The following is a 21,112-nucleotide window of genomic DNA, read 5'->3' on the forward strand; positions in this document are numbered from 1 at the left end:
AATGATACCAGGGAAAACAATGTTACAGCAGGGTATCACAAATCCAATTATATAAATTATCTTAGGATCAGAAATATGCATTTTTCAGGCATTACTGTTCCCACTATGCAATCCTCCATTTTAACTGGCCACCATAACAATAGCACTTGAGGAATTTGATAACAATATTAAAACTGTTCCAGAAGGCTGGAAATTTAGAGGGCTGCATTAATTTTAATAAAAGAAGAAGAATATTTCTACCTTCCAGGAAATTCCAAGATTTCAGAAGTTTTGACCAAAACCAATAACTATATTTCAATTCAAAAAAAGCAAAAGGGAACATCACCAAATTTGATTTCTAGTTTATGGTTTTTTAGTTTTGTATTATACTGATTAACATTGTATTTACTATGGCAAAAGTCAAAATAAAATATTTAGGTAATTTTTCAGTGAACTTTTCAGCAATATTGACACATATTCCTTAAAGGTTTTACTTTTGTTAAATCAACACAATCTGTAAGACAATTGCTGTCAGAACATTTCCAAGAAGCTCTGCTTATTTTCACGAAGACATACAAACAAGTGGCCCTGTTTTCAAGAGTGGTGAGGCCCCAGTAGCTCCTCCTGAATTCAGCACAACAGAAATCAGCCTTGCATGTGGGTTAGGAATCCAGCTGGTATCTTCTGTCCGTTCTGTTATCTCACTTGAAATGATAACTGGTTTTTAGTTTCTCCCTGACCAGAGGCTTGCAAAAATAGTAATTATGGACCTCAGCAAGGTCGATAAATGACTCCAGAACAAAAGCATGTTCTAGTTGATACCGACATCCTCCTGTACAACAAGACCTCTTCAGAAGAGCTGCTACACTTGGTAAGTTTAGAAAGTCAGTCTGAAGATCTGTGAAGTACTATCAACAAGGCACTGTCTTCTTCTAGTCTTATAAAAATCCGTTCAGATTTGGCTACACTATACATAGGCCACTGGAAAAATCAGAACTCGGAGGCTTTTTCTTGATCTACTCCTATAAGCCCTCACAGTTCCTGTAGCCTTGGACACAAACTGTTCTGTGCTTCACTGTGATAGTCTGTGCAGCTTAGATTTCTAAGTTAAAGGTAAACCAGATCCCGCTGCTGTCCCCTAGCATAGGGGAACATACTTTGCCCTGTGAACCAAGAGCTAGTTCTATATTTGTCTTTTAAATGACTCTAGTAATTCTGAACGTTTCACAATCATATTATTAAGCAAAGCCTCAACCACTACTAAGCAAACCCACATGCAACAGATGAATTCAGACATCTAACATAATAAGCCTACAGGGAAAGCAACTGAGTCACAATGGCATCTGAGCTTCTCGGAAAGCCTACGTCCAGCCTATATCCTTGGCTCATCTATCTGTACTATGAGGCACAGCACATGGCTATATCAATGTTACCGCACCATATGATCTCTCCACTGACTAGTCTGTAGAAAATTTAATCCTTCTATGTGCAACTAATATGGCCAGTCTTTAATCCTCTGTAGCAGAGGTCTGTACTGAAGGTGCAAGGTTCAAATTCTCTTCTGCATGAGCTACATTTGTTATCATTGCACATAAAGTAATGAATTCTTGCCTTTTCATTTACTTGTAAAAATGACAGGAAATAACAGGCCAAAATCCTTATCGAAATAATATTCTCAAATATAGTCATGTCAAATATAGTTCCCATCAATTAGGAAAATACAGATTTGAGATCACCAGTGCAGCTTTAATTCTGCTACATTATGCATTTATGTTATCAGGCTATCTTTAATTACCTACTGACATCTTAGGGTTTTTCCACCAAACAAGGTGTCATTCAGTCGACTGGGTAAATGTTATTGGGAATAAATCATGTAGAGAATTATGCTGTTGTTTGTAGTATCCCTATCTCCTATTTGCTGTCCTTGGTATATAAATAAAATTGTTTTAAAGTAAGATTTGGGACTACTTATTGTAATTTTATGTAAATTAGATAAAGTCCTTTTCATCCTGAAAAAAAGTCCACAGGCAGTCCTTCACTGGACCAAGTTTGACCTTCCCTATATACCGTAATTCAGAGAGACACACGACACCCAGTGGTTATTAGAAATAACGCAGGAATGCAGAAGCCATGTAGAATGTGAAGATATGTATAAACATTCTCAGGTACACAAAATTAAGATGCAACTAGAAAAATGAAGACACTGTACAAGTTACAGTCCATATTAAGGAGTCAGTAGAGATGGCCTTAACAGACTCAACACTTACAACAAGAACTCCCAAAGCAATCACAAACATCTAAAATACAAAACCAAATCATTTTTGATCTCCAGGAAAACATTACATTTATCCTACTTTGGAGTACACAGTAGCTCTTTCATGACAACAGTGTAAATCCTGTAGACTTCTCCATCAGAAAAGAACAACATCGTGATGAGATTTCCCTGACAGCATTGCACTGATTAAGTAAAGCCATCCTTCTACACCCTGTAGCTTTCCACACACTGGAGGCTATATTGAAGACAAACAGAGAAGACTACGACTGTGCTGGGAAAGTGAGGGAGTCCGAAAGGGCACGCTGCCCTCCAAAGTACTCTGGACTGCTGAAATGGTCTGATGCAAATTAAAAGCACTGGGCCTGCACTTTTGCATAGTTCCCCTAAATCCTCAGTTGGCCCAAGAGTCTAGGAGTTGCAAAGAGAGTATTAAACCCACCTTTGTTCTCCTCCAACATAATACAGTACAGAAGAGTGTAAAGAGCATCAAAGGTGCTTTATTCTTGATATGCCATCTCTGCTTATCATTTGTTATTGTTAAATTCTCATCATTCTGCCTTCCCTTAATTTGGAGACATTTATGGTAAAGATGAAGTTGCAGATGGATACAAGAATCTGAAATATGTGTACTTCGGAAAGGAAACAGAGCTAGATAAAATTGAAATGTAGAAGAAAAATGAGCTATTGCTAAAATACCTTCATTAGAGAAAAATCTTGTTAACTCAACTGCTTGGTAAAATTCTAAGACCTGTGATAGACTTCAGGTCAGAGCAGGTGATCACGTAGTATCTCTTTCATGCTTTGATACTTATTAAATAAGATATTAATTATTAACAAAACCCACATGTGGAATGTCTTTTCAAACAGGTTTGGAAGTTTCATATTGTTTTAATGTCCAACAACACAGCTAACACAAATATAGAAGGAAACACGTTTGAGATTTAGTGCCCCTCTGCTGAAAGGTGAAGCAAATACTTTATCCACATGTATTCATTCTTTGGTTGAGGCACCATTTGAAAAATATGCTTCTATTAATGTATTAAAATTACAGAAATGGATAACAGAAGGAACAAAGATCTGTATCAAAATATCATAGAAGTTAGACTTTGGTTCAGTAAAGTGAGGTGTATAAAGCTATTTATTTGCAGACTAGCTTAATGCAACACAGTACCTACTAAATTGTATTTTGTCTGTGATGGCAAAATAAATCAGTGAGTATATGAAGAAAAAAGATTGAGTACACAGAGTTTTCAGACAAACACCTAACCTCTCCAGTTCAGACAATGTATTATAATACCACCTTCTTCTTCTGACCTGGCTATGCTTTACTTCCAAAGTTTGCCAAATATTTCTTTCTACTACTGTATTAGGACAAAAGAGTTTTTGTTCCATAAGCATTTATGAAGTCCATGCATCAACACCTTTATTAATTGTTCAGTAACCACACAAGACCTATTATTTAACCGCCTCATTGGATAAATACTTGCCTTTGTCCCTCTTAAGCCATGAAAGATGATTTCTTTATCTTTTCCTGGAAGAGATTCAACACTTTTTTTTTAATTTTAATAAAAATGTTGAAACACCTAAACTGAGTAAACATGCAATCATACTTCACTCATATTCTTTTCGCTCTTCTCCTGTTGTATGACCAGGATAAACAGGGAAGTGAACAAAAAGCTAATACTCATTTGCCAAAACACTCACCTTTAGGATAATCAAACAAACCACAGTACAACATATGAAAAAAGGAAAACATCCTGTTGCCACTGACAGTAATTACTGAAAGCCCACAGTAAATGAGACCTTGTATCAATGAAGAATCAAATGAAAGGAAAAGGAAGAGAAACGACAATGACACAAATATCATTAAAACCACAAAAAAGGCGTATTAATGACACAAATATCATTAAAACCACAAAAAAGGCGTATTTTGGAACAAGGAGAATTCAGGTGATAATGCTCAATATAAACCTAAGGTTTAATTAAACTGAATTCAGGAAGAATTCAGGTGTGATAACATTTAATTTATTGAAAACAGAGGTCTACCATCACTATCAAAGAAAACTTCTCTATTAACAGTACAGTATTTCAGTTCTCCTACCTGCCACCCCTTGGATGAAAGCCTGGTATCACACAGTCCAAATTTCTTCTGAATCACTTGAACTGAACAGCAGGTTGTCTGTCCCAAACAGATTGCTCATGCTCTGATGAGCTGTTTTCAGTGGGCACCCACAGGTACTCCATATCCTGAGAAATCTGGTCTCTGTGGAGATCAGTAAGGGTTGTTTCTGGGGATAAGGCAACCAGGACCATGCCTGAGCAAATATCATGATGCAACAGCATTCTTAGCATGCTTCTCCTCAGAACCCAAACCTCCTAAACAGCAAGGGATCCAAATCCACAGCTGAGAGATCACACATCTGATGGTACTCTTTAGATGTAACTCAGAGCCAACTCTGGTATTTAAATACTCAAAAAAACATCCTAGGAATACGTGTCACTAGCGTTCTCTCACAGCACTTTGGATTAGTAAGACTGGAATCTATTCTGTGTCACATATTCAAAATGACAGTGTCATTTGACATAATGCCGGACATCTTTGTTTTGCATTTGACAGGTTGTGAGACTACACTGAGATTAAAGGTCCTTCTCTTTTCCATTCAGGAATTTATTAGATCATGTTGATCTTTTTAATCAGCATGTTTCAGGTTCTTTAACAAGACCATGATAACAATGAAAGTATTTCTTTCACCCATTTCCATTCAGGGAATTCATTGTGTCTTTGCTCAGCCCTTCCACACAGTCTTTTCAGTTTTCTCTAATGAAATGGCTTTCATGTCCAAATGCGAAACATTCTGACAGACTTCTGGGTGCTGGCAGTGTTTATGCAGTTCTCAGAACAAGAATAGCTATTCTAGTTGTATTCATTGATCTAGACGATTCACTTCCTCCTACTTATTTGCCCTTGGTTTATATGCAGTTCATGGAAAGCAAATTCGCACATTTCTTTCACTAGCTCGTATTTACCAAGCGTATAGAAGAATAAGGGTATCTGTTACTCTTCTGCTCGTGACAGCTCCTCCTTTTGCCATATTTTCCCTCTTTGAGACAAGCTTAAAGCTTTTGGACCTCTTTGGTGCTGCTTTCCTCATTTTGTAAGTGGCTGTCAGTGTTAATGTTTTTGCTGTCATCTCTCATTCTTGGAGTGACAGAGGCTCTAGAAAACTCTGAACTCCTGTGTAGAGATGAATTGCACTCTTCTGCACAATACTGGGGAAGTTCAGCAGCATCCCAAATCCCTGGCTCTGATCACCCTGTGTGATTCCCTTAAAAGTCCAGGCCAGGCAATACACAGCCTCAAGCCCACACACACTTGCCTGGCCATGTAGCACAAGGCCAACAGGAGGTACCCACACCATTTTCCAGTGAAGATGCTCCTTTCTGCCATGTCCCCGACAGTCGTGGCGGGATGGGTGTCCAAAGGTCTTTTAAAACCAACACACTGGCAGACCCTTCTTCCTGGCAGACCCTGCGCACGTCCACGGCCGCTTGCACAACCACAGCTGCCGGCTTCCACCTCATGCCGATCCCCATCGCACTCGAGGCCCTCTGGCAAGGACTCCTACACTGAGCCCGCCCCTGCTGCCGCCCACAGGTCCCGGCCCTCCCGCCCCCGCTCCCTGAGGCGCACAGGCCCCGGGCACCACGACGGTAGTGTTAAGTCAATTGTTGGCCTTGATGATCTTAAAGGTCTTATCCAACCTAAACGATTATGGAATCGTTTCTATGACTCTATGACGCCATGCGGGACCCTCGCCCCGCGCAGCGCGAGGCCGGACACCAACGGCCGCAACTGCCGCGCGCCCAGCGCACGCGCGCTGCAACCACCCCCGCCGCCTGGAAGCGCGGAGCACGGCGGGCCGGAGCAGGCAGCGCCGCGGTGCGCATGCGCGGCGAAGGCGTCTGGCGGGCAACTTTCCTCTTCCGGGGTGGGCCTGCCTGGCTGCCGAGGGAGGGTCGCGCTCCATGGTGGGGCGTCGCGCATGCGCGGCCCGGCGGGGTTGGAGCTGTGGAGGCCCGTACCCAGGTGAGCGGCGGCCCGGCCCGGCCCGGCCTGGCCTGGCCGTGAGGGAGCGGTGGCAGCTGTGGGGCCTGGGGAGTCCCGGCCGTCGCCGGGGCCTGCTTCGCCTCGCCGTGTGGCGGCGCGGCGGCTCGGGCCCGAAAGCCGGCTGGCTCGGCCCGCCTGCGCGGGGGTCTGTCCTCACGCCGGGCCCGCCGTGAGGGCACCGCGCCCCGGCGGGCTGTGCTCCGGGGCTCCCCGCCGCCCGGGCCTGGCGTGTGGGCGAAGCGCCGGGAAGGCGGTCGGGTGGGGTCAGCTCTCGCCGGTGCGGCGGGAGGGAGGGCCCTGGGCGTCGGGGTTAGCGCCGGTGCTTCCCGTCGGTGCGCGGCGAAGCACCTGCCTGCCGGGCCGGGGGGGCGTCTCTGCCCCGCGAGTGGGCAGGAGGGATCCCACGCCGTCGTCTGGAGAGAGCGGCGCTTCTGGCTTCTTTATTTTCGCTTGTGGTTTTGTTGTTATTGTTTTGCTTTTTTCCATAAGGGAAGAGAAGATGTGCTAGCCCTTCCCAAAGCTTTCCTTGATGCAAGGCTAGCAGATGGCGTGTTCTTATTTTACTTATTTCCAGCCCTCCTTCTGTTTCTAGTTCTGCTTTTTTGGAGATTAGCACCAATGCATATCACTTTCTTAAAAAATGCATTTGTTTTGGAAAGGGCTAAGTAACAAAAGCGTGAATCAGGACTTGAACCTCATCTTAAACCTCATCTTCCATTCCAGAGATAGTGTCTAGGTTGCTCTTATGTAGTTATGTTTGCTCCATACCTGTTAGCAGGTTGGTGGGTGTGACTGAAGATGGAAAGTAAAAATGATGGAACTACTGAGGGAATTTTCTTCTGCTGACAATTATTCTTTCTTGTAGTTATATAGACAGTCACCCTACCATCTCAGCACTGTTATCTAACATACAGAATTCATTACTGGACGTGCCAAGGCTTGAGATCTTGGAGCAGAATTGTAACAACCAGTTGTCAAGACCTTAAAAAGAAACTTGCCTTTCAGGGTATATTGTTCTAGAACGTCTGCTGCAATGTCACTTGAAGTAGCTTGCACTGGATACTGCCATTAATGGGCTGATGACCTGACTATGATGTGGACTCCTGAGTTCCTGTATTTGTAATTTAAATGTACATCTCTAACATGAGACACAACTTCAAAGATTGCTTTATAGGAAAATAATTTCTACAAATAATATTAAACATAATTTCTGCACTTCATCCTGTCATTTTTCTATTAGCCAAATTCTCAGCTACCTTCTTTAAGAAAAGCAGAAACTTTGCTCTGTCTTACTAGAGTCTGCCTACCTGCAGGAAGCAGCTGAAGGTTGTGACAAGTATGTAGTATGAGAGGCCATAATGTAACTATACATTTTTCTGATTTTCGTAGCTTTTAGTTTCAGCCTTCCAGTGTTCTCATTCTGGGTGTGGGAAGAAGAGGCCGTTTCTAAGGCCATGACTCCCCTAGGAGTGCATTGCAGGTATAGTATGTGTTGTGCTTTTAGCAGTACGGATTTCTTTAGTCCCAGCATGTTCTCTGATCACTTTCTTTTCTCTGATGACTTTACTCTGAGAGTGAAACATACTGTGTTAACAAAACCACAGCTTTGCAGGTTCAGCTGTATTTGTTGTATGGGCTTCACCCAGCGCAGCTGACTTGTTTTGGGATTCGGTCCCTGGGATAGCTAAGTTTTTGTAAGATCAATATGGCCTGAGTAACTTTTAATTCTTGGGGAAAAAAATGTTGTTTATGAATAGCCTTTAGCTTTTAGTTTGTTTTGCTTTTTTGGGGTGGAGAAACATGTCTAATACATTAGTTTTCTATCTGCATTTCATTCTTTGAATTATTTGAGATGTTTCTATTATGAAAGTCTCCAATTAGCTCACTAGCAGTGTAAAAAGAGATATGCAACTGTCCCACTTGACTCAGAAGGGCATTGATTTAGTTACAGATAACAACCATACACTTTGTATCTGCTATTTTTTATTTTATCTTGGTTACCCATGTCGCTGAACTTGGTAGAACTGGGCATTGTATTTTTAGCAGATGAAGAAATCACGTCCCTATTTCCATTTATTGGCATTGTGCTCTCCAGATGAATCTACTGTGTACTTTACTGAGTAATTTTAAGTATTAAATGATTCTACTTCAGGTAATTCAGTAAGATTGGCTGACCTGTGCTCTGTACTCTGACTTGCTCAGCCACTGAGGAAAGGAGCTGAATGGGATGGGGGCATTCTACCCCTTTAACTGCATCAATGTCTTCAGTACTTCTAAAATACCTTTGGTTCATTGATGGCATTCACAGCAGTACAGAAAAATAAAATAAATGTTTTTAAAAGTAAAATATCTGTACTATATTTCTGCTTCAATTAATTTCTTCCTTCCTGTGCCTTAGGTTTTTTGGCATCTTTTAACCTACGCTAAAGGACTCAACAGCCATGCCTAGTATGTTATTGTTCTCTTGTAGTTGGTGCAGGGGACTGAAAGATTGGATCGTGGAAACTTTCCCGAAACTGAAAAAATCAGCCTAAGGCAGATGGAAAACTTTAGTCCAGAAGATTCTACAAAGTAACGTGTCAGTTGATGCAAAGAATTGTTGCCTATCTTTTCTGCTCTGTAATGCATTATTAAACATGCATAGTTTAGAGAGTTTTGCAGGGAATAAACGGTGGTTTTACTGGCAAGCCTTTGCTAACCTAAATGTGTGATAAACATAGCAAATGTGAAGCCGGGTGTTGAATAGAATTCTACAGATTGCTTAACAGATGCAGTAAACCTTTGATAACCAGATTTCTATAAAGACAAACATGGCCTTCTTTTTGTCTTATACTGATGGAACTTTCAAAAAGCCCCTTTTTGTTCTTAACTATTTTTGTAGTTCCTCAATGGAAAAGGTGTTAAAAGCTGCCTGTGGCACTATGGAAGCATGGAGACAAAATAGTCATCTATTGAGACCTTCAAGGAACTGTTGGGCAAAGTGACGGAAATGAAGAGTTTGAACCACCACTTCAGCATGGCGGCATCTGAATCTGACAAGGACTCCGGATATTCAGGTTTAGAAAACCACTGCATTACCTTTTTTTTTTTTTTTTTTTTTTTTGTTATGTTGCTCAGACTTTGCTTCTTTGGTGATATTTGACAAATCTGAGTCTAGCCCCTTACAGTTTCTGTCTCATCACCTGGGAGGGCCTTTGTATGCAAGATGGGTTGCATCTGCAACCATCCTACAATCAAACTTTTTTTGGAGTGAAGCTTTATGTAGTTATAAAGTTCATCCTGTGAATTTGAATGGCATGGGAATTTAAAATGTGCCTAATAAAGAAATGGATGGAAGAATCTCAGACTTCAGAGTCTAGAAGTGGGAATGGCAAAATTACTTTTTGTTCTTTAGAGTGATGAATGAGCTATTGGATTATGCCATATAATGTCTCTTACAATTTGACCAGATTGTCAGGAGAGCCTGGTGAACCAGAGAGTAGTTGTTATAGCATCAGTAAAATGTAGACATGGTGTGCCATTTTAATACTCAATAAAACTGTGGAAAGATTGCCTTTAAAAGAAGAAAAAAACTTTTGTGAGAGATACACGCCTTATTGATTTTGTAGATAGAAGATTTCAAGACACAAAATGCCTGCAGGACAGACTACGGCTGTGGCAATAGTTCGTAGTTCTTCCCTGCACCAGGTTTTAGAGCAGTCTTCATGATAGTGCACAGTCCCTTGGAGACTCAGAACAAAAGAACAAAAAGTAATAGATTTTTTGGGAGACAATATCTGCATGAGAACTGGCCTGAAATATAAAACCTTTAATAAAAGGCTACTTGACAGCTGTCACAGCAGGTCTAATTGTATTGGTATTCCAGAACTAAACTTCATTGTTCTTTGTGGCTTGGTTGAAAGGAAGCAGAATAGTGGAACTGAAAGGAGGTGGCAAGCATGCTGCATGGGAAACAACTAACAGCTGAATTCTACATCTGGCAGATGGAAGTTCAGAGTGCCTGAGTGCTATGGAGCAGACTGACTCGGAGGACGTGCTGAATACATTGTGTTGGAATGCAGAGGATGGGCCTTGGCAATGCCCAGTGACCACAAGCAACTCCTTTCCTGCACTTTCTCCTATGGTCGTAATGAAAAATGTGTTAGTTAAGCAGGTAGGGAAGAACTAATATATTGAAAAATATTGCATGTTCTTAAATTGGTGTGTGTGAAATATTTTTCCTTTCAAAAAGATTTTACAAAGTTGTTGCGGTCCAGAATGTAACTGGTAACTTGAAAAGTTCTGTTGTGACAGCCTGTTCTTTTGAGGGGCAGCTAGAGTCACTAAGATGGAAAAAATATGAAACAGAGAAGTTCTGCTACATCTACTAAACCTCTTTTTCTCAAAGGGTTCCCCAAAAAATAGATCTTTAAGAATGTTATGTAAATAGCACCAAAGATTAAAACAAAAAAAAGTGAATGGTTTTCCTTTTGAAAGCTGATGTTTTCTTTTTCATTCAATAGAGACAATAAAGTGGGATGATAGGTTTTGCTTCCTAGTTCTTAGGTCCTAGAAGTACTTTATGTGCTAATGGGAAACACTAATCCAGAATGTTATAAATGAAAAAATTAAATCTGTGTCTGAATTTGGCTGTGGTGTTTTTACTTTAACAGTTGTTTCTCTTAATTGTGTGTGATGGCTCACATTGCAACAATTACATTCCCTATTTATGTCCTCCAATATCTTGTTATGTGTTGTTTCTCCAGCATATCTGTAGGATAGATATGTATCTATATATATATATCTGTGTGTATATATATAATTGTAAAAATATATATAGAGAGATATATATATTAAAAAAAAAAGGTAGTGTAGCAAGGAGGGAATTTGGGGAGGAAGAGTTGGAGGTAGATAAAACTACCAGACTCGGTTGTCTTGAGCAGTGCATCGTAACATCTAATTCTAATTATGTATGGTTAAGGACAGTAACATTAAATTGAAAAATGTTTACTGCAATAAACAAAAGCAACAAGTCTAGGTCAGAATAATAAAGAAGTGTCTTTCTGCCTCTTACCATTACGCCTAGTTACCTCAGATAGTCATGCTGGTCGTCTCTTTAAAACCGTGTTTTCAACACAGCACTCAGTTGGGCTCACTGGACCAAAAAAGAAAAAAAAGCAGCATCCAGTTACTGCTGTTTATTTGTTCCAGTTTCAATTTCAATCAGCATCATCCTTCTGTCTTAGAACCACTGTGATCCTGCGCAGTGATGGTTACCTGCTGTCCCAGTTTCAGAGTGTAAACAGCTGACAATAATGTTACGAAAAAAAAAAATCAAGCAGGAATGAATTCTCTGAAACACAGTGCTGCTTCTGACAAGGTTTCTGTAAGTCTTGTCTAAAAAGCCTTCCTACTTAAGGACTTTTACAAGTGACACTGATACACGCAGGATGTTAGCTTTCATTTTAAAAAAACAAACCACTTTGCAGAATTAGTAAAATAAATGTGTCCTTCTCTACTAAAAATGAGACTTTGGGTGGGAGAACAAGAGCAGAACACAACATGAGTCTAAAGGAGAAGGAAGTAGATAACAGAGATAGGAAAAACCAAGAACAAGATAAACAGTTACTACAGCTCCTTTGGCCGCAATGATTTTGGGGCTCTGCTGTGCTAGATATGGTACAATTGTGCAGTAAATGACAACTTCTGACCCCAAAACCTTGCTCCATAAGGCTCCATGTTCTGTCCTCTGTGTGTATGGGCATGGTATTTATATACTTCCTCACTCCTGACATCTCCAGGTGCTTTTCTTTTGAATGTGTTTGTCCTTTCTTCTGTGATAAAGTAGTAATATTTATTTTTTACAGGTAGTTGTTCTGCACCCCTGTTCTGTAAGCGTCTTTCCCACTGAACCAAAGAAATTCTGTGTCAGAGTAGGTAACTGAATCTCATCTCCAAGTTTCAGTGTCCTCATCAGTGGGTAGTACGTGCTTTTGCCAACTTCCAGTCCTTTACTGGGGGAGTGGACTTTGGCAAAGCACGTTAGTATTTGCTGGCTCAAATCTTAGGAGACTGGGAGAAAGGGGGTGGATTTCAGGTGACTCAGTGTAGTACCAAAAATAATAAAATGAATTTGCGTTAGCTGAAAACTGTGCCTTCAGCAGGCCTGGCAGTAGTGTTCCAAGTCATCAGGAATTGGAAAAGCAGCTGACAGTATATTATATTAGCATAATTGTAGTGGTGATGACTTAAATATACTAAGAAGTCAGATTTTGCTTCAGAAAGAAATAGTATCTCTTATGAGATCATTTGATATGCTTGGAGAAAAGCAGGCATGCTTTTTGGCCAGGAGATCTCATGAAGATCCGTAGTAATGTATTGGAGGAGGAAGAGGTAATGTCTTGTAAAAATTGATGTATTCCCCTATATTGCAGAATATGGCTTGTGGGAAGGAGTAAAAACTTGGGCATTTTTCTTGAAATATAACGCTTTTGAGGTTTACCGATGCACGCCATTTCACCAGAGGTGTGGAGATCAACTGCTCTGGGCTTACAACAAGCTTTTTACCTTGCATTGGTTGATATTCAGTATTTTTTTTTCTATTTCATGGTTTTAAATTTATTGAAACTGTGTATCGTACTTAAGATTGCAAGACTTACTGAACAGCTGTCATCTCTTTTAAATAACCATTTCAAAAGCTTGCTATAAGAATAGAATTGACAAGATTAGAGTTGCTGCCTTTCAGTAAAGAGGGAGTCTGAATTGTTCCTAAAATGTCTGTGCAGTCTTTGACTCTTAAAATATTTCATAACCACAATGCTTAATTGTTTTTCAACTTTTCTGTACACTTGTTCGACCCCAAGTCTGGGTCGAACTTTTACGTGAGCGTTGTGCAATATAAGCAGGCACTGTAATCCTCATTTAGGAAAGCATGTATAAATTCAGACTGAATTGTTTTTAAATGTATCTGCTGTTCCATAGTAAAACGATTATGGATTACAGCTTTGATTCTACTGCTGTGCTCTGTTGTCAGAAAAAGAGAAGGATGAGTTTGATGGAAAACTGTTCAGAATGTATTAATTGGACAGTGTATATCAAATATGGAGAAATGGCACAGTCCACCTGTTAGAATCTTGTTGTAAGATTTCTGTTTTTTCCCCATTTGTGCTTCTCAGGGGAGTTCATCACAGCTCCAGTCTTGGACTGTTCAGCCATCCTTTGAAGTGATTCCAGCTCAGCCACAGCTAGTGTTTCTTCGTCCATCAATCCCACCTCCCATTAACCCTCACTCTGCTGGGAAAAAGAGAAATGACTCCACTAATTACCTGCCCATCCTGAATTCTTATCCCAAAATAGCACCACAGCCCTGCAAAAGAGATCACTCCTTTGATCTAGAAGAACGTCAGGAAACCAATTGCCATAAACGGCTCTGCACAGAAGCACCCAAAATGGAGAATTCTCCTGTATCGAGGAACACGGGCTTGCCTACTAGTCCTTTTGGCCACCTACCAGTTAGCTTTAAGACCCCTCAGGATTCTAACCAACAAAGCTCTTCAACTCTGGTGACAAGTGGAAAACTGTCAGCTCTTCCTGGCTTTCATCGTGTTTCCAGTGACACTCAGAAAGTGCCGGGTTTGACTCCCATTTTGCCTTTTGGAACTCTGCAGGCAACAAAGTGTGCCCCTCCTGAGAGCGAGAGTGTAGCACAGACTACGATGCAGTCTGCAGTGTGGAGCCCTCCATTGATACCAGAAGAGATTTGCACTACCCCTGAGCTGCTCTTGCAACAACAAAGCAAGTGCAGACGCTTTCAGAATACGCTCGTCGTGCTACGCAGGTCGGGGTTGCTGGAGATCACTTTAAAAACCAAGGAGCTCATTCATCAGAACCAGGTGACTCAGGCTGAGCTGGACCGGCTGAAGCACCAAACACAGCTTTTCATAGAAGCAATAAAGAACAATGCTCCACAGTCATGGGCAGAGCTAGAAGCATCTCTAACAGGATCTGATAAAGCTGATAGCAACCTTGAAGACTCCACTTATCCCAACATGTAGTAAAAAGGTACACAGCTGTTGGTCAAGTTATTTCTGTGCCTCCTATTTCCTCTCTCAAGCTCCTACTTGAGCGTTTTCTGAGTCCAAGACTTGCAAAGTGGCATGCGATTAAAAACTTGTCTTCAGAGCCAGTTGTGGGACTGGAATAGCATGGTGGGGTCTTGACAGAATGGGTACTTACTACTTCAGTATGACCTTGAACTCCATGCTAACTCTGTACTTCCTTGGACTCGAGAAGCTTGGATGTGCTCTGCTGGCATGTTCCCATTCTTGCAGTGTAAAGACAGTCATTTGCAGTATTCTGCAAGCAAGCATCTTCCTATTCCCATATTCAGGTAGTCAGTTCTGAGAATGGAACAGCAGAACAGGCCCCAGTATTGGGCCATCATCAGCTGCAACTAGATGAAGGGAGTTGGTGCAAGGAGAGGAAACTTAACGCTGGTGGTGTGGTAGGAGGAGAGGAAACTTATATTGGTAGGGTGGTACCTTTAGGCTGTCCTTTGTTGTACAGAGAGTCTTGTTTTGGGGTTCTAGCACATTTGAATTAGTGGAGGTCTGCTTGTGCTGAAGCAGCATTCTATATTCGTTGAGGTCTTTGGTCAAAGTGATGAGTGTCTTAGGACCCAAGTGAAATGACATGTTTTGATGAGTATACTTCTGATTTTGATTTGTACAGGTGAGTGAGTGAAAATCACAAGGCTTGCACTGAAAGTGTTTGTTCCAAAGCCATATTTATTAATGGCTAACAGGCATACAAGGCAAGTGGCTTTGGATTTTCTTGGTAGCTAACAGATTAAACATTTATTAAAGACTGCAGTGACTTTTTTTTAAAACAGTACAAGGAAGATATTAATTCACCAGGATTAATTTGGCAAGACTAGTTGCATATTATTTGATAAGTATGTCTTTAGTTTACAAGCCTAAACTTTTTTGGTGAAATCAGATTGCGAAGTATTAAAAAAAAAAAAGAGAGAGGTGAAAGGAATAGGAGCATAGTGGCCTGTGGTGAAATAAGTCCTTCTCCCATCCCCCTTCCCTCTCTTTTTTTATTTAGAAAAATCAGATTAATGTCCCTGTAGGAGAGGAGGGATTGAGGGGAGGGGAGAGGTGCAGAGAGAGAGATGTCAGCTTGGATAATCTCCCTAAAAATTTTATATACCTGAGTTTGAACTTAAAAAGAAAAAAAAAAACCAAAAAAACAAACCCCAAAACATTTTTCCTCCACATAAATTTATATCATTCCTAGCCTGCCTGCCTTGAGATATAGCTAACACCAGTGTGTGCATAAGATATTAAGCCTTACGAGTAGAGATCCATAGTAGTCATGTTACAAAAAGCTGTTCTACAGACATTTATTTCATTTCAGTTTATCTAGACACTTAACTATGTCACTCCTTCCAATCTGAAGGTTTTTTTTCAGAGGCAGTCTGTGTAGAGAGCTAAGAATGGCTTTGTCTAAGAATGTTAAGGAATCTGGATTGTTATGGTATGTTCCTTTCTGTGTGACAATGTTTTTAAAAAAATGCAGTCTAGGTGACTGGGTATTTTGATGCTTTGATCACTTCTATCATCTATTTCAGATTCTTAAAAAAGAAACTTGAAAGTAGAGTGGATGTCTTGCTCATTTGTGAATAGACCTTTTCATCTTCTGATGCCTCTGGGAATCAATATTGCAGAAGACTGTGGAGAATGCTTTTGTAGTCTTCCTCAAATATATGCATTAGAGAAATTTTAAGGGGCTTCCCTCTTGTAAGGGGTTTCCCCCTTTTTAGGCTGATGAAGAGAAGTGCTGTACATGCCTCACATATATTTGTACTAGCCACAGGCCTAGAGAGAAACTGTGGCAGCATTTGCCCTGGTGGAGCTGTAGCAAACTAATAGCCATGCCTTTCATGGTATCCTGCCCACCTGCTGAAGACTAGTGCAGTACATGGGAATTAATTAGAAGAAAAGTGTTCATAGCCTATGTTCTGTCATGCATTTTTTTTAAATATACCTGGTATAATTGTGCATACCAGGATGTCTCATAACTCGCAGCACAGCAATATGGAAACTCAGCCAGCAAACCCAGGAGGCAGGAAGGCAGCATAGTAGAGTCTAATAATGTAGGACATGTCTGATCTAGCTCTTTTGGAATCAGTTGTGATATCTGCACTGAATGACATTTGGCAGGATAGATGTGATGGTACCTTAGGCCATTTGTGAAAGAGTCCCAAAAGATAAGCTTGTTTCTTCTGAGCTTCTTACAGGAAGGAGAGGAGGCAGTAGGAGACAGTTCCATTGATCTGATACCTTTAATAGGCCCAGGGGTGAGGTGTGAGAAAATGCATAGGGTATCTTTCCTACTTTTCCTAAAATTCCTATTCTACCTATCAAATAGAGAGGAGAATTTGAAGTTCAGAATATATATATTTTTAGGAAGTGATTGTCCTAGAAAATGAGATGATGGACTAAAGCTACCTAGAGATGAAAGGAAGTCAGAAAAAAAGAAGTCCAATCCTAGCTGTTTGAGACAAGAAAAAGTGAGTCTACCGGTGACCTCTTCTCCATCCTATTTCCACTGCTCTGATGGAGTAAAAGGAAGGAAAAATTGGCCTTGCAGGATAATACCCTCTGACTTAGGAAGACTCTTGCTGATAGAAATCTCTCATAGTCCACACAGTACCACATGTATTTTTGTCCTCCTGACAGCACTGAGGATGGGTTGAAGTGGGTGTGCTTATAAGCTGATGGGCCTTTCAGCCGGTGTAATTCGTATAAATATATATTCAATAAATCTGTGAATAAAGTCCAGCAGCTGGTTAGAAATCTCCTACTGGGCATCAGTCCAGACTTAAATAGTATTTGCTGAACTAGAAAAATCCACTCTGAAACTATTATATGTAAATCTGGGGCCCCTTAGGAAACATCTCCCTAGATAACTGCAAATCTTGATGTTACATCTATAAAAAAGGGATGTTGAAGGCCCCTAGTGATAGATAAGTCATCAAGTACCATTCTGTTCATTTTCTCTTAGCTGCCTTTATTCCTAGAAGCCCTGGTAAACCTTTAAACAATAAGGGCTTTTCTTTCTTGGCTGCAATTTGATAAAATAGGTTAGCTTGGAACTGTGTTGAGAAAATTAGTTGACTACATCAGGACCAGAATAGGTCCTGATTCTGGGCATGATATGGAAGTGGTCCAGTAGATTTGAGCAGAAACATTAGCCTGTCTGACTGGAAGCCTGTAAGCAATGAACTTACAGATTTTTTTGACCTTTGAAGCAGCAAGACTTTTTATTAACATGTTAGCTGAAGACAGCTATCCCAGTCTAAAAAGTCAATCAGATGGCCTGCTGGGGCTTCAGTTGCTGCTGACAACTAGCAGACAGGGTAGCTTGATGGGTCAGACAGGCTGCTGGTTTTCTATTAAGTTTCAATAAATGTTGGTATTTTTGATTACTTTTACTATGTATTTTTGAAATTCTACTGCTCTAGTTGGAATGTAAACATTTTCTGTACTTTTGAAGTCCATTGCCAGCTCTGAATACAGTAGCCTAAGAACTCTGTTATAGAACATGACCTTTTTGCTAAAACTTACAGAAACAGACTGTGAAATATGAATGAAATAAAGTATATACTTGAAAAGTTTCTGGGTTATTTTAATGCTGTTAAACTGCAGAGTCCTTTGTTCCAAAGCATGCTTTATATACAGCTCCACAGCAGCATGTTGCCCATTGTGGGAAAGTGCAAATCTAAAAGTGATACTATGATGTATCTCTGAAGAGAGTCATGTGAGCTTTAACAGTATGTATGAATTAAAGGGTGTCTGGGAGGAGCATGAGTAAAAGTGGGATGTACAGAACACTAAAAATATATTGTCGTGGGTGACCATTGCCATAGATCTGTCATGAACAACCTGGAAGGATTTTTCCATCTCTGAACTGTTATCTCCATGTGATGACTGTACATTATGCTCACCGTCTGTGCAGGGTGAACTCCTACGCTGTATCTTAATCCTGTCAGGCGGGTATGCAGAAGTTCTAAATTGTGAAGTTAGGATCTTGGCTACTGAAAGAATTACTTGAGTGAAAAATTTTACTCTATCTCTCTTGAAGAACATTCTTCAACTAAATCTGTATACCAGCTTTTCAGTAAAACACATTTTTCAAAATGTGGCCATCTTTACGTGTTCTTTTCTTTGTTCAAAGATGACTCTTACAGTGAGAACTAGGCAGTCATTCCCAGAATATCCAGCAGCCTTGTTGCATGAGATCCTGTCCTAAGGTACAAGAGATTCTGGTTAAAGTTCTTACCTGGCACCAAACAAGGCAATGACTTGAATCTCATTACTTTACATCCAAAAAGGAATGCCATCAATTGAGGTAATTTAATTCCCTGAGACTGGAAACTCAGTGTTTGCAAATTTTGTATTTGTAAAAGGTATGGGTACAATTCAAGCAGGAAATTTTCGGGTCTCTCTCTCTTCTGGCTAGCTTTTTCTTTACATGGTGAAATCTATCTGCAGGATGTTGGGCCTGTTCGCCTTTATTTCACTGAGGCCAAAAAGGTGAATTGCTTCTTTCAGGTGCACTACATCTGTCTTGTTTTTCTTTCTTGTGATACACAAACAGTCTGAAAGCAGCAGTACCCCCCATAGGCTTGGGCTGAGCAATCTCCTGGCATGCAAAATTTCTGGCATCCACTTAGGTTGAACATAGCTTGCTGTTACTGCTTTTGTTGTCATAATTCCCAGGACAGAAATGCAGGGTCCCTGCCTACACAATTTTACGCTCTTGCTGTATTTAGGTGATGCTTCCTTTCAGGCTGCTGTGTAATGCAGCCATATAGCCCCCAACTGTATTGCATGGTCCAGAGTGTCCAAAATGCATGAGACATCTCTGCCCTTTTTAAATCTGTACTTCCTTTAAGGTATGTCCATGAGACAAGCTTAATTGTTCTAGTGTAATCTGATTGAAAAGGCAGAAGGAAAGACCACATGTTCAGTCTGCTCTCTCGTAGACCACAGTTTCCAAGACTCCTTCAAATTCTTGTTTGAGCTAAAGCGTGTTTTTAGAGGAAGCATCCTGCTTTGATTTGAAAGCTCCTAGTGATGAAGAATCCACCCAAATTGTTCAAAAAGTAATTACTTACTGTTAAAAATGTGCCTCTTATATTGAGCCTGAATTTGTCGTCTTTCAGTATCCAGCTGTCAGATCTTTTTGCCTTTTGTCTGCTAAACTGAAGTGCATGCTGTGCCATTGCTGTTTTCACTGTAGGCATTTACAAACTGAACAAGTCATTCTTCAGCTTTCTTTTTTAAAGTAACTGATTAAGCTCTCAAGTCTTTTGAATCCTTTATTCATCTGTGGCACTCTTCTTCGGATCCTTTAAAATTATTTAAATGCATTTTTAATTGGAACACTAATAGCAAAACAGGATTGCTGCAAGAGTTACACAGGATCAACCCCCACTACTGCTGTTCTGCATCATTTTTATACCAGCCTTGGCCATGGCATCAGATTGGAAGTCTAAATCATCCTTGGACCTGTTGGTTCTGCAGTTGGTGAACGCCTGTCCTTTAAGTATGTTTCCTTACTCATTTGAATGCAGTTTGCAGCCAGAAAGCAAAACAAAATGTTTTTAATAAGTGACCAATTGCATTCATTAGTTACCTCTGTTTCTCTCCCTTGAAACTTTTTCACCTTTAAATTTTAACAGTAATTTTATGTTGTATTCTAATTATTAAAAATAATATTAAATAATGTTACAGTCAAGAACCAATTTTATACTGTTTTCAAAATAAGAGTAGAAGACAGTGTTTAACAGATCTCTGTATACAATTAGAAACCATAGGTGTAATGCATTTCACACCATCTGGTTAATTTTGTATAATTCTGGCTTCAGTCTGTGTCATGTGGCACATTGTTAAATGCCCATCAGAAGTATAAATATTATATCTGTGTTGGCTTTGTCCTCAACCAGTTTTTAATTCTACTTCATCAAAATGAGGAATCAGTTGTATTTGACCAGCTCAATTTCTTATGAGCTTCATTAATTTAAATTATTTTTGCTTTCTCTGTTCTTGATTAATCAAAAATTATGGATTATTCCATTATTTTCTCTCAATTGTCCGGCCTGTGTTCATTCAGATCAGTCTACCTACCCACTGAAAAGCTGATTCTGTATTAGTTCTTCCATCTCCTCAGTCCTCTGAAATCTTTCCTAGTGGTCTGAAATTCATTCAAATAGTATTGATGGTCCAGAGAGTGTCTTGGTTAGCTCCTGCTAAATTTCAGTCACAACTTACTCAGACTTGCTGACTTTAAAATGCTTAATAACCGTTGTTCAAAATGTCATTAATTACTTTTTGAAGTGAAAATCAAGCTGCTGTCATGATACGAGAGGAATACATCTGGCTTTTTTCTAACTGCTCAACAGAAATTTTTGTGAGATGCTTTTGCCATTCTGCACTGCAGCAATATAATTTCCATCTTGAAATGGAGCACTGCCAGCATAAAGACTTCTTCTGCATCTCATACATTTTAAAAAATGGAGGAAGTGGGCTTTCCAGGGCCAAAAGGAGAGTTTCATCAACTTCTTCATTGTTTTCTTCTTGCTCTTACTGCGATTAAATTAATTGAATTAGTTTAATGGAACTGGAATGCCTCTTACGATGCCCACTTAGGCAATCTTACCTTTTTTCTGTAGCAGTAGTAAGGGGTTTTTTTAGGCCACT

At 40.2% G+C, this 21,112-nt stretch overlaps 1 protein-coding gene across 2 annotated transcripts; it reads left to right on the plus strand.

Annotated features, from left to right (window-relative positions):
- The first annotated feature begins 6,816 nt into the window (after nucleotides 1-6,816).
- On the plus strand, nucleotides 6,817-15,365 carry CIPC (CLOCK interacting pacemaker). 2 transcript variants are annotated; one of them, XM_075712587.1, is made up of 6 exons: nucleotides 6,817-7,842; nucleotides 8,833-8,940; nucleotides 9,244-9,418; nucleotides 10,346-10,515; nucleotides 12,209-12,274; nucleotides 13,517-15,365. In XM_075712587.1, the coding sequence occupies exons 3-6, from the start codon at nucleotides 9,352-9,354 to the stop codon at nucleotides 14,393-14,395; spliced, it is 1,182 nt and encodes a 393-aa protein (XP_075568702.1). In that variant the 5' UTR covers nucleotides 6,817-7,842; nucleotides 8,833-8,940; nucleotides 9,244-9,351; the 3' UTR covers nucleotides 14,396-15,365. The 2 variants fall into 2 exon arrangements, with proteins under 2 accessions (XP_075568702.1, XP_009485096.1); XM_009486821.2 differs by lacking the exon at nucleotides 12,209-12,274.
- The last annotated feature ends 5,747 nt before the right edge of the window (nucleotides 15,366-21,112 follow it).

Source organism: Pelecanus crispus, chromosome 6 (assembly GCF_030463565.1).
Source record: "Pelecanus crispus isolate bPelCri1 chromosome 6, bPelCri1.pri, whole genome shotgun sequence".
Classification (NCBI taxonomy): domain Eukaryota; kingdom Metazoa; phylum Chordata; class Aves; order Pelecaniformes; family Pelecanidae; genus Pelecanus; species Pelecanus crispus.

Bases quoted from the DNA above. Each gene is read 5' to 3' on its own strand.
- CIPC (XM_075712587.1), top strand. From the start codon at position 9,352: ATGAAGAGTTTGAACCACCACTTCAGCATGGCGGCATCTGAATCTGAC. The intron at 9,419-10,345 runs GTTTAGAAAACC...TACATCTGGCAG, and splicing joins CAAGGACTCCGGATATTCAG to ATGGAAGTTCAGAGTGCCTG. The intron at 12,275-13,516 runs GTAGGTAACTGA...TGTGCTTCTCAG, and splicing joins CAAAGAAATTCTGTGTCAGA to GGGAGTTCATCACAGCTCCA.